The 12,627-nt window shown below is 37.8% G+C and overlaps 1 protein-coding gene across 1 annotated transcript; it reads right to left on the bottom strand.

Annotated features, from left to right (window-relative positions):
* Positions 1-9,130: 9,130 nt before the first annotated feature.
* LOC138879595 (uncharacterized) lies at positions 9,131-12,134 on the bottom strand. The gene is made up of 5 exons (XM_070159209.1): positions 11,948-12,134; positions 10,870-10,983; positions 10,220-10,464; positions 9,715-10,008; positions 9,131-9,649 (listed from the first exon to the last, which is right to left on the bottom strand). The coding sequence occupies exons 1-5, from the start codon at positions 12,132-12,134 to the stop codon at positions 9,131-9,133; spliced, it is 1,359 nt and encodes a 452-aa protein (XP_070015310.1).
* Between the last annotated feature and the right edge of the window lie 493 nt (positions 12,135-12,627).

Below are 12,627 nucleotides of genomic sequence, written 5' to 3' on the forward strand. Positions count from 1 at the left end.
GGTTGAGGTCCCGGCGGCCTCAGGGTGAATTCAGATGGTTAACGGGAAGAATTTGGACTTAAGAGATCTCAGAAGTTGCTGCTTCTGGTATTTCTACACCTGCGGATTGGGGACCGCAGGTGTGATTCCACACATGCAGAAGAAGAGCCGCGGAAGTGGTTTGGGAAGAATAGCCAGGGACCGCAGATGCGGCATATGGACCGCACCTACGCAGTCGCAGATGCGACTCGTGGACCGCAGATGCGGAACCTGGCCCCCTAAGTGATTTTCGCAGATGCGGAGGGATTACCGCAGAAGCGGTACCGCAGGAGTGGTTGTGGGATTGCAGATGCGAAAACCCCTGGGCAGAAAGTTTTTAAGTCATTTTATCCGCGGTTTTGAGCCATTTTTCCTCCATAGCTGAGTATTTTGAGAGCTTCTTGAAGGTGATTAAAGAGGGATTCAAGGAGAATTGATTGGAGGTAAGATTTTCGAACCTAAAAACTCGAATCTATTATGAAATTAACCTAGAAATTCTTGGAACTTAAGCTAAAATTGGAAGAACTAGGGCTTGGGGTTTTGAACTTTTGAATTGGGATTTGAAGGACCATTTAAGGTCGGAATTCAGAACTTTTGGTATATATGAACTCGTGGGGTGATAAGGAATCTAATGATGTGAAAATTTCTGAGTTTTGAGAAGTGGACCCGGGGCTCGCATTTTGCTAATTTCAGGATTTTCGATATTTTTCGATTGTTTTTGCTTGGGTTATGTTCCCTTAGAATATTGTGATGTATTCGTTCTGATTTTGGATAGATTTGACACGCGTGGAGGCCGATTCGAGGGGCAAAGGCATCGCGAGCTAGTGTTGTAGCTGGTTCGAGGTGAGTAATGATTGTAAATGATACCCTGAAGGTTTGAAACACCGGATTAGACATCGTAGTGCTATATTGAGGTGAGACACGCGCTGATGATGAGTGTGGAGTCGTTTACTACTGGGGATTGCGACTTGGTCTGTCCCGATTGATGATTTTACCGCGTATTTGACTGAAACTTATTTGTTATCATCATGATTTGGGCTGATTGCCATATTTGGGCTTCGTGCCAACTATTTGAACCCTCCGGGGATTTTTATCACTAATTCCTCTGTTTGACTTATTACTTGAACTCAATCCTGTAGATATTTACTATTTCACAAACTCAGCCACTTTTATTCATATTTGAAACTTAAATGATATTTCTAAATGATGTTTTGGGCTGAGAACTACTGTTTTACTAATGCCCGAGGGGCTTGTGATGATTTTCTGACTGAGTGAGGTCGAGGGCCATATGTGAGGATATGCTGAGTGATATGAGGCCGAGGTCCTGAGATACTTTTATACACCACGAGGTGGCTTGATATAGCGCTTGGGCCGTAAGGGTCCCCTCCGGAGTCTGCACCCCCACAGTGAGCGCGGGTACCTTTCATGATTTGAGAGTGAGCTCGAGGGGCTGATATTGTACTGAGAGTGAGCATGAGGGGCTGATATTGTACTGAGAGTGAGCCCGAGGGGCTGATACTATTCTGAGTGATTGTTACTATGCCCGAGGGGCGGATTTTTACTTGTTATTTACCTGCTAAATTACCTGTTTTACTTGGTTTAAAGGAATTTCATTTGACTTCTTCATGGATTTACTGCTTTAAGTGATTTTACTACTTGATATAGAATTGCTTCATGCCTTTATGTGTTTTCTTGCTTTCAGCCATTATTTATATTTATTACTCACTAAGTCGGAGTACTCACATTATTCCCTACACCGTATGTGCAGATTCAGGCATCGCAGAGTCCGCTCCTGAGTGCTGATCCTCCCAGTCTAGGCAGTGTTTTTCGGAGACTACGAGGTAGTTGTTGGCGTCCGCAACCCCGTGCCTCCCTTATCTTACTATTTTTATGTTCTTGAACTTCTGTATCGGATTTCGTATTTAGTAGACTGGTATTCGGATTTATTAGTTGCTCATGACTTGTGACACCCCGGTTTGGGCTGTGTCGGGATGGTTTCTGCTGTTGTTATCGTTATTTCCGCAAATTATGGTTATTATATCATGTTTTAGAACTATTTATGGTATTTAATTGTTTAAATGAGGTGTTCTGTTTTGGTCTGGCTGGCCTTGTCTTCACGAGAGGCACCATCACAATCGGGTTCGGGGTTAGGGTCATGACAATTGTAGGATTGTATCAAACATATATGTATTTTTAGATTACTTTATTCTCCATTAGTTGTTTTTTAATCATCTGGTGTCCGCATCTCCTTGGCATGATTAAACGATATGTAGTCCTGGTGTGGTCTTAAAAGAATTATAGAATTTAATTAATTATGATCGACTACTTTATTTTTGCTTTCAGCAGATAGGTGATGCAAATTTATGCTTTCTTTATTTTAGTCGGATACCAATTGCTTGGATATAAACTACGGTTACTATTTGACTTGCATTTCTTCTCTTATGATATTGATAAGTCGAGCCTTCTCACATACGTAGATTAAGAGGTCAACAATTTAGTTATCTATTAATAATTTCACTTTTGTTTGGAGTAAATTGCTCCCTACTAAAAAGTTTTTTATTCCTAATCTCGAACTCATGATCTCTACTTAAGGATAGAGGGATCTAAACCATCCATCATGTCCGATAATTTTCCGTTAGTTCACTTCACTCCCTCAAACGTGAAATTTATCCTTTGATTGCACAAAAAGTTAGCTCACCCCCTACTTTTGCTAGTAAACAGGTGCTCAGAGAGTATTGGATTGATTCTCAAGTGCTTATTGGTCTTGACTTTTCAGAAGTGAGTCCATTAATTAACACTCATCTTCATCCACCCTTTTACGACAAGAGATTGCATATAAAATCAAGCTTACATAAGTTTTGAAGGTTAACCTGATCATAACCTTTTGACCGAAACCTGAGGTCTAAGAAATGCACGATTTTATAGGGACTCGAGCATGTTAATTATTCTTGAAGGCGAAAGTGCAGGAGGGATGAATTGTAATTTTTTTTTTTTTGAGGTATTCGACTAATTTGTGTTCTAGTCGATTGAACTTTTCAGAAACAGAATGTAAAAGATAAATTACAAAAAATAAGTGACACAATATCTTTTTATACTGGTTCGAATTCAAAGTGAATCTTACGTCCAGTCCCCTTGGGTTGTAAGAGTGATCTCTTTCAAATATGAAGTAGCTTAGTATAGATGAGTTGATGTTGTTATACACTAACAGATTTTGTCACTTTATTCCTCTGTCTATAATTGATACAATGCCTCACCAGTGTTTTTTTCTCTATCTCTTCTCTTCTTTGTTACACAAGAAATCTATAGCAGACTACAGTGTTTGTTTGAAGTACAACAAAAATTGGTTTGATCAAAGTATATCTTTCCAAGACTAGTGCAGTAGGTGTTTATACTTCTCGAGTCCTTCAAGTCTTGTACGTCTTTTTGAGAGATTGCGAACCCAAGGGAGTTGTGTTCAGAAGGAATCGTAAATTGATTTTTTCCAAGATTGAATCTTCTACTGACTTGCCTTGACTCGCGGACTTGAATTATTTCATCCTTAAATGAGAGAATATTCCCGTTGCCAAATCCCTTAAAAGATGCTTCGATTGACGTCTTTATGTGGGAGAATCTTTAGCGGATGATTTCGTGCCCTTAATCTCTTTTGATTGAGATCCTTCCTATAATATCTCTTTTAATTGAGTTTGTCATCTTCCTTGATTGATTTTTCTACTTCTCATTCCTTCTTTTGTTTGATTCGTTTTTGCCTCCATATTATTGCTCAGAATCTATTCTTGCACATAAGGAGTAATTGGTTATTTTGCATCATTAAAGTTAACTAAGATCTAACAGAAGTCTTATTTATATATATATATATATATATATATATATATATATATATATATATATTCATGAGTTATTTCTGGTGGCGCAATTAAATTAAAACTTACTTAATAACTATTTGGATCTTTTTGGTCTAGGAAGTTTAAGACCATAATTAGATTTGTTCTTTTCCTACTATAGTACTTTACCATTAAATAGAAATGATAATTTAGAGCCCAGTTCACCATGACTTAATTCTTTTTTGAAAAGTTCATACCTATTTATTTTGAAATATGTGTTTGTTTAACCAAAAATTGGAATTTCGGTCAAAACTTATTTTTAGAAGAACTCGGGTTACTGATAATCAAGCAGAAATAGAAATAATTGATGTAAATAATAACTGAATGGAAAGCAAAGTAAATCAGTATATTCTAATAGTATTTCGTGTCCTTACAAATGTTCATTCCTCACTTTTTATAGTTATTTCTAAGTAATACGTTTTTCTCCTTTCATAATGGTGTCATTATGGACAATAATGACATTTAATGTAACGTTATAATTGACAATCGTAACTGATTCAATACAGATTCTATAATATTTTCCGTAATTAATGCCTATTAATTACCAATAATACATATCTATACCCCTTTTTCTATTTAGGTTCATTCTTCCGATGCCTCTTCAGAATATCAAGAGGTTTGAGCACCTATCCCTTCTGGCTTTCTTGGATCTTTGCTCGTGCCTGCTAAAAGCTCGTGCATCTTCAACTATTCTTCGCCAACTGTCATTCTTTTACCAGTCCACATGTCATGACATGTCATTACATAATTAATTCGATACATTAACTTGATTTTCTCCAATACAGATAGTTCCCCCACTTGCCATTTATTCATCGATAGAATATTTGGGAAGTGGATCTCATTAAAGCGGGGATTTTTGCCGCCATTATACCTTCTCTGAAACTGACGCTTCATATGTCACTTCCATTTAATGCTCGTGACACGTGGTATCTTTCGATTGGTTCTGTAACTTTTCAGCGTCTTTTAGAGCTTTTTTGCGGCTTCATCAATTACGAAGCGACAGTTTCCATCATGACGTTTCCATCATGACACCTTTTTCTTTGACGGTTGCTCCTAAGTATAAATATAGCTTTTGTCTTTGTCTTTCTCATAAAAAGCTTCATATCTTAGAATATTCACTCTTGTTTCCTTCTTCTTCGTACTGCCATGTTTTCTTCAAACCCTAATCCTCGAAGAGTCCCCATTGTTGATGATCTTCCTTTTGCGCCTGTTAGAAGCAGAAGAGGAGGAAGATTTCGTAGTTTAGGGTCTTCATCTATACAGGGTACTTCTTTACCTCCAGTGAATTCTACTCCTCCTTCTAGAAATAGGGGTTCTCTTTCCCATAAACCTTCATCTAGAAATAAAGATTCTAATGAACCCATTCGTGAGCCTTTGGTAGATGAAATTGTCCCTACTGAACTATCTTTTTACACTGATAGAGAATCGATTAGAAACCAAGTTTCTTCTATGTCTTCTTTAGATCGTGCTGATATTTATCCTTCTCAAATCACCAAAGGTCTGATCTCTGTTGTTTGTAGGGATTGTCGTTGGAAACCTAATTTCCCTATTATAATTCCTAATGCGAACCAAAGAATTACATTTTACTTGATCGGTTTTTCTTTTGTGTATACATACCCCTTTACGCTGAATTTTAAACCCCCCATTGATCCTGTTATCATTGAATTCTGTCGGTTTTTCGACGTTTGTCTAGGACAGATTGGTCCCATTGTGTGGAGGGTCGTTACTTGTTTAAGGCATTTAACATGGTTGGATAATTTTCCTTTTACTTTATTTCATTTGATCCATCTTTACTCCCCTAAACTTTTCCGTCATGGGATTTTCACTTTAGTAGCGAGAAGTAAGAGAGTGTTAGTTAGTCCAAAGGATGATAAGGACCGTTGCTGGTGTGCTAGGTTTGTTGTTGCCCCCATTGTTGGTTTAGTGGGCGAAGAAAATGTTCCATTTCCTGAAAAGTGGAATTTTGCACGTAAGTTTTCCTTTTACAACTTTCTCTATCTTTTCCCTTTATTTTTCCTGCTACTGTTTAACTCTTTCTCTTTTCCAGCAACCATGGGACTGTTGATGAGATTCTCAATTTCTGTGGTTGGGTAGAAAAGTTATTGAAAGTTGCTCTAATGGAAGGTAGATCTTGGAAAAACCTTTCGCATAGGTTTGGTTGGAAGGTTAAAACTCATGGTAAATGTTTTACTCATCTCCTTTTCACATTTTCATTCACCATTCCCTTAGAATTTGTTTTGACCCTTCTTTTTATCACGAGTTCCCATTCGTGGTGTAAGTTCTGATGTTGTTGTGGCTTACAGAGTTTCTTTGGAGAGAGCTCAAGAGATAATCTTGAGTTCTTCATCGAAAAGGAAGGCTGATACAACCCAAGATTCTAAAGAAGAGGAGGAACAGGATGGAGGTTCCTTGATTAAAAGGTCGCAGGCTAGAAGACGCGTTTTCTCAGATGATGAAGCGACTCGTCCCCATTCTGTTCCCATAACCGAGGCTGTTGAAGCCACCTTGGTGGGCTCTGATGATGATACTCCTGCGGCAGCTCGTAGCTCTGATGTTCAGCTTTTTTCTCGTGGGTTTGATAGCGAAAATTTGGATTTGGTTTCCGATGAAGTACCCCTGGCCTCTTTTACCATGCATGTTCCTGTGGCACGTTCTTTGCTAGTTGTGACTGCTACTGTTGCTACTCCGCCCCAAATTGTTATGACTTCCTCTATAATACCTCCTACTACCGTTTCTTGTACTGAGGTTGGTTCTTCGAGTGGAAGTGGTGTGATGAAACAGATTACCATTGAGGTCCCTGCCGATGGTAATATTTTGAAAAAGTCAGGTCAGGATGACGTATGGTTGAAACCTCTGATCGGTCCAGTTGAGAAATACAAGCTTGAGAATCATAGCTCTTTGACGTGGATGAATGACATAGTGCAATCATCATTAAAGGTATTTGCTTCTTTTTTCTCTTTATTCCATCCTTCTTTTATTAAGGTTCTTACCCCTTTCTTCTTTTTAGATCAATCTTATTAGCACAGAGATGATGAAAAGGGTTTCTCATATAGAGCAGTTAATGTATGATTATCAGATTGAAGAAGACAATTGGAAAGAATAATATGAAAGCCTTCAACTTGATATGGAAATGTTAGAAGAAAACAAGAGCACCTTAGAGCAGTAGTTGAAGGTTTTGACTTCAGAGTTAGCAGTTGAGAAGGCTTCCTCAAATCAAGGTGACAATGATAAAAATCTCCTCGAGACATTATTTTTTGAGAAACTCTCCAAAGCCAGTGAAGAGATTAGAAGGTTGAAGGCATTGCTAAACGAGAAAGAGGTTTATGCCGATGAACTTGTTCAAACACTTACCCGGACCCAAGAAGATCTTCGTGAGTCTTATGATAAGGTCAGATTTTTAAAAAGTTCACTTGCCCCTCTGCACTCGTCTTATGATGCTTCTTTGGACGAGAAAGAAAAACTTAAAAACGAGATTGACCAATGGGAGAGAGATTATGAGATTCTTGAGGGCAAGACTACCATTGATGTGAGTTGGGATATTCTAAACACATGCCACGATACCCTTATGGAGGCTAGCCAAGAGGGTTTTAACTTGGATACTGAATTAGCCAAGATAAAGGAGACCATTAAAAAAACTCAGCAAGGCCAAAATTTTCATTCTCCCATGGCTGATACTCCTGAGCATATTGAAGATGATATAACTACAGTGAATGCCCCAGCTTCTTCAAGTCAATTCGAACCTTCTGCTGCTAACGATACCGCTTTAGATTCTTCTTCTGCCCTTAGTGAAAGTTTATGAAGTGTTACTCTTTTTTTGTTCTTGGTGGTTTTACCCCTGGTCCCATTTGGGGGTTTAATTTTTGGAAATGACAAGTCCCCAGATCTTTTCGGGGTATTTTGTAAAAATGACAATCAGTTTATGACTAAGTTCATACTTAGTCTAAACTTAATATTATGAAGATTTTTGTTTAACTTAATTGTCTTGAACTTCTGTTTTACTCTTTTTTGCCTTTATACTCAAGGTCTTGTTTGTTAATTCGTGGGTTTTTGTCTTACCCTTTTTGCATTTTTTTTAAAATGTTTTGTTAACTTCATGGATATCTGAATCAAACATGAAATTTATAAAAGAGGACCCTTTTATATTCGACACTTAATGAAGAAGACGTCTCAACTTAATAACTGTGTAAATATACGAAAAAAGAAATAAGAACACACATGTTTCTTGAAATAACTTTGATAAAGTTTTCATCTGAACTTTGTCAAGTTTAAGTAACATCTTACATGTATTTAAATATCTTCTATAACTTTTTCGTAATTGTTTTCTTTACAACAGATTTGCAAAAAAAAGAAATAAAATCCAAGGGTTTTTTATAACCCATGGCTAAACATTGCCTTTAACCTAGACATCATACGATTTTGAAATATATATGAAGGTTTTTTGACTAGCTTGTGTTATTGGCTCGTGACTTTGCTCTGAACTTGATACATTTGATGAGTAGACTTTTGGACTTGACTTGAACTTTAATTGTTTTCAGTCTTCTTTGCTTTATTTATACATATATCATATGTATATTATATAGTCCCCCAAGTGTTTGAGCTTTGAAGTATGAAATCTCGAGCACTTGATTATTCCTTCCATGCGGTCCTTTTCCTGAAAAGGAAAAACATACGGGACTCAGAGATACGATCTTAGATGAAGACTGCTTAACCCATTTAAATTTCTATCAGAATAGTTGTAACCCTAGACCGGGAATTATATTTTTTTCACATGTCTTGCAGGTCGTAATTCATCATTTAGTGCGGACTAGCTTTTTGCCTATCATCTAAAATCGTTAATAAAATTTTAACAATTCAAAAATAAAAGTTTAAAATGAGGGTACCTGCCCGTGGTTATTTCTTTTCCTTAGAAATAGTATCTCGTTAGATGAACAACATTCCAATGTGAAGGTAGAATCTTACCGTCCATTTTTTCCAGTTCGTATGCTCCTTTTCCTGCGATACCGTGAATCTTATAAGGTCCTTACCAAGTTGGGCTTAACTTTCCTGCATTAGCTGCCCTCGTTGATTGGAAAACTTTCTTGAGTTCGAAGTCCTCAATCTTGAAGTATCTGAGACGAGCTTTCCGATTATAGTATCATTCCATAACTTGTTTTTTGCGTTGTCATCCTTATTAATGCAACTTCCCTCCTCTCTTCAAGTAAATCCAGGTTTATTCGCATTTCTTCTTCATTTTATTCCTCAGTTTCTTGTGTATATCTCGTGCTTGGCTCCCCTATCTCAACTGGGATTAAGGCTTCAGCTCCGTATACAAGTGAGAACGGTGTTTCCCCCGTACTTGTTTTTACAGTTGTGCAATAAGCCCACAAGACTCCAGGTAACACCTCTGGCCAATTGCCTTTAGATTCCTCCAACCTTTTCTTCAAATTGTTGATAATGACTTTATTCGTTGATTCAGCTTGTCCATTACCCACCGGATGGTAAGGCGTTGAAGTAATCCTCTTAATTTGCCAACTCTGAAAAAATTCTGTGATTTGCGTGCCTATAAATTGCGGGCCGTTATCACATACGATTTCCTTTGGTACACCGAATCGGCATATGATGTTTCGCCAAATGAAATCTCTGACCTCTTTTTCTCGTACATGTTTAAAAGCTCTTGCTTCTACCCACTTGGTAAAGTAATCAGTGAGTACTAGTAAAAATCTTACCTTGCCTTTAGCTTGTGGTAGAGGACCCACGATATTCATCCCCCACTTCATAAAAGGCCATAGTGCAATGACCAGATGCAATAATTCAGCAGGTCTATGCATGTTGTTACCGTATCTTTGGCACTTGTCACATTTAGCCACAAATTTTCTGCATCTTCTTCCATTTTGGGCCAATAATAACCGGCTCTAATCATGGTTTTTACTAAGGATCTTCCTCCCGCGTGATTTCCACAATGTCCCTCGTATATTTCTCTCATCACATATTCTGTTTGAGAAGGTCCGAGGCATCTTGCAAGGGGTCCACCAAATATTTTGCGATAAAGATTGTCGTGCTTTAAACAGTACCGAGCAGCTTTTTTGAGGAGTGCTTGAGCATTTGTCTTATCTTCAGGTACAATTCCATACTGCAAAAAAGTGACAATCTCGTTCCTTCGATCCCAAGTTAAATTATTGAAATTTACCTCGTTTTTGTCTCGATCAAGTATTTAATGAAATAAATGAATTACAGAAGCATTTTCATCATTTGTCACTTCTGTCGCAGATGCAAGATTAGCTAAGGCGTCTGCCTCGACATTTTCTTCTCTTGGTATCTACACGACTTTCTAGGTTAGGAACCAGATCACGTGTTTTTTCCAGGTATTGTTGCATTCTTGCCTCTCTGGCTATATAAGTCCCCAGCATTTGGTTAACTACGAGCTGTGAATCGCTTTTGATTACGACTTGTTCTATGCCAAGCTCGCGTGCCAGTTCCAAACCTGCAATCACAGCTTCATACTCTGCCTCATTGTTAGTAATAGGGTGACATTTTCTGGTTTGTTGGATGGTTTCTCCCGTAGGTGGTACCAAGACAATACCTAGCCCTGCCCATTTTACATTCGATGAACCATCAGTAAATAAAGTTCAAGTTCCTGGATTAGACCCACTGAATACCCGTAGCTCTTTTTCTGCTTCTAGTTGTATCCCTTGGCTAAAATCCGCAATAAAATCAGCTAATACTTGTGACTTTATTGTAGTTCTAGATTAATACGTAATGTCATATTCACTCAGCTCTATGGTCCATTTGGATAACCTGCCTGATAACTCGTGTTTATGTAATATATTACATAGGGGATAGGCAGTTACTACAAAGATGAGATGGCATTGAAAATAAGGTCTTAATTTCCTAGATGCCATAATTAATGCAGGTGCAAGTTTTTCTAGATGAGGATAGCGAGTCTCAGCATCTAATAATGACTTACTAACATAATAAATTGGAGACTGTTTACCTTGGTCTTCACGAACTAAAATAGCACTCACCGCTAAATCTGAAACAGCAAGGTAGATGAGTAGTTTCTCCCCATCTATTGGTTTCGCAAGCAACGGTGGATTTGACAAGTATACTTTCAAATTTTTAAGTGCTTGTTGACATTCCTCAGATCATTCGAACTAATCCTGCCTTTTTAGAGCTGAAAAGAACCTAAAGCATTTTTCTGATGATTTGGAAATGAATCTTCCCAAGGCTGTTATTCTTCCTGTCAGTCTCTGTATCTCTTTTTTACTTGTAAGTGTATCAGGAATTTCCTCAATAGCTTTAATCTGTGCGGGATTTACTTCAATGCCATGGTTAGAAACAAGAAATCCCAAAAACTTACCTCATGAGACGCCAAATGCACATTTCTCCGGGTTTAGCTTCATGTTAAATCTACGGAGAATCTGAAATGCATCAGACAAGTGTTGGATATGATCCCCTACTTGTTGTGACTTGACCAGCATATCATCTATATAGACTTTCATAGTTTTCCCTAAATATTCTTGAAACACTTTGGTCACCAACCTTTGATATGTGGTTCCAGCGTTTTTGAGACCAAATGGCATTACTTTATAACAGTAAGTCCCCTTGTCTGTTATAAATGAAGTTTTTTCCTCATCTATGGGATCTATTTTGATTTGGTTATACCCTGAATATGCATCTAAAAAACTTAACAATTCATGTCCTGCAGTAGCATCAATTAGTTGATCTATATGCGGCAATGGAAAAGAATCTTTAGGACAAGCTTTATTTAGGTCAATATAATCTACACAAACTCTCCACTTACCATTCTTTTTAGGTACTACTACAGTATTAGATAACCAATTTGGATATTTTACCTCGCGGATAGACCCAATTTTTTAAAAGTTTTTGTACCTCATCTTGAATCACCTAATTTTTGAAAGATCCTTGTTTTCTTTTCTTTTGTTTGACAGGTGGATATGATGGATCTTCATTTAACTTGTGAGTCATTACTTCTAGAGGTATTCCTGTCATATCAGAATGAGACCAAGCAAAACAATCCACGTTAGTTTTCAAAAATTCAGTCAACTTACCTTTCATTTCGTGGCTTAGGTTGGCCCCAATGTAGACTTTCCTTTCAGGCCAAGGTGCGAATAGTTCTACAGCTTCCAATTCTTCAATCGTCGTTTTGATGTTTTCATTTTCCTCTGGTTCTTGGATGGAATCGGGCATCGAGTCTACATCTGTTCGCCCGTGTTCAGTTGAGGCTTGTTGCAACATCTTCAACTAGATTCTGTAAGTGCTATTTTTCTTCATTTTCTGCGCTTGAATCTGCTACGGAGTTGATGCTCCTAGGCATTTGTTGATCACCACAGATTTGTCATATTCTTCATTGTGAAGGGAATTTAATAACTTGATGCAGGGTAGATGGCACATCATCCATTTCGTGAATCCATGGTCTACCGAGATCATATTGTAATCCATGTCCATCTCTACCACCTGAAATTTTGTATATTTGACAACTACTTCTGCGAATGTGGTGAGTATTATCTCTCCTTTTGTTATGACGCTCGAGTTGTCAAAACCAAACAAGGTATGCGTCTTGGGTATCAGCTTATCTTCAGTTTGCATTTCGTTTACCACTCTTAGCAAAATGATATTCACAGAGCTACCTGGATCAATCAAAACTCGTTTCACATTAGTGTCATGTACAAGTAAAGATATTACCAGTGCGTCATTGTGTGGTATTAGTACGCCATCTGCATCTGCATCT

This window comes from Nicotiana sylvestris, chromosome 10 (assembly GCF_000393655.2).
Source record: "Nicotiana sylvestris chromosome 10, ASM39365v2, whole genome shotgun sequence".
Classification (NCBI taxonomy): domain Eukaryota; kingdom Viridiplantae; phylum Streptophyta; class Magnoliopsida; order Solanales; family Solanaceae; genus Nicotiana; species Nicotiana sylvestris.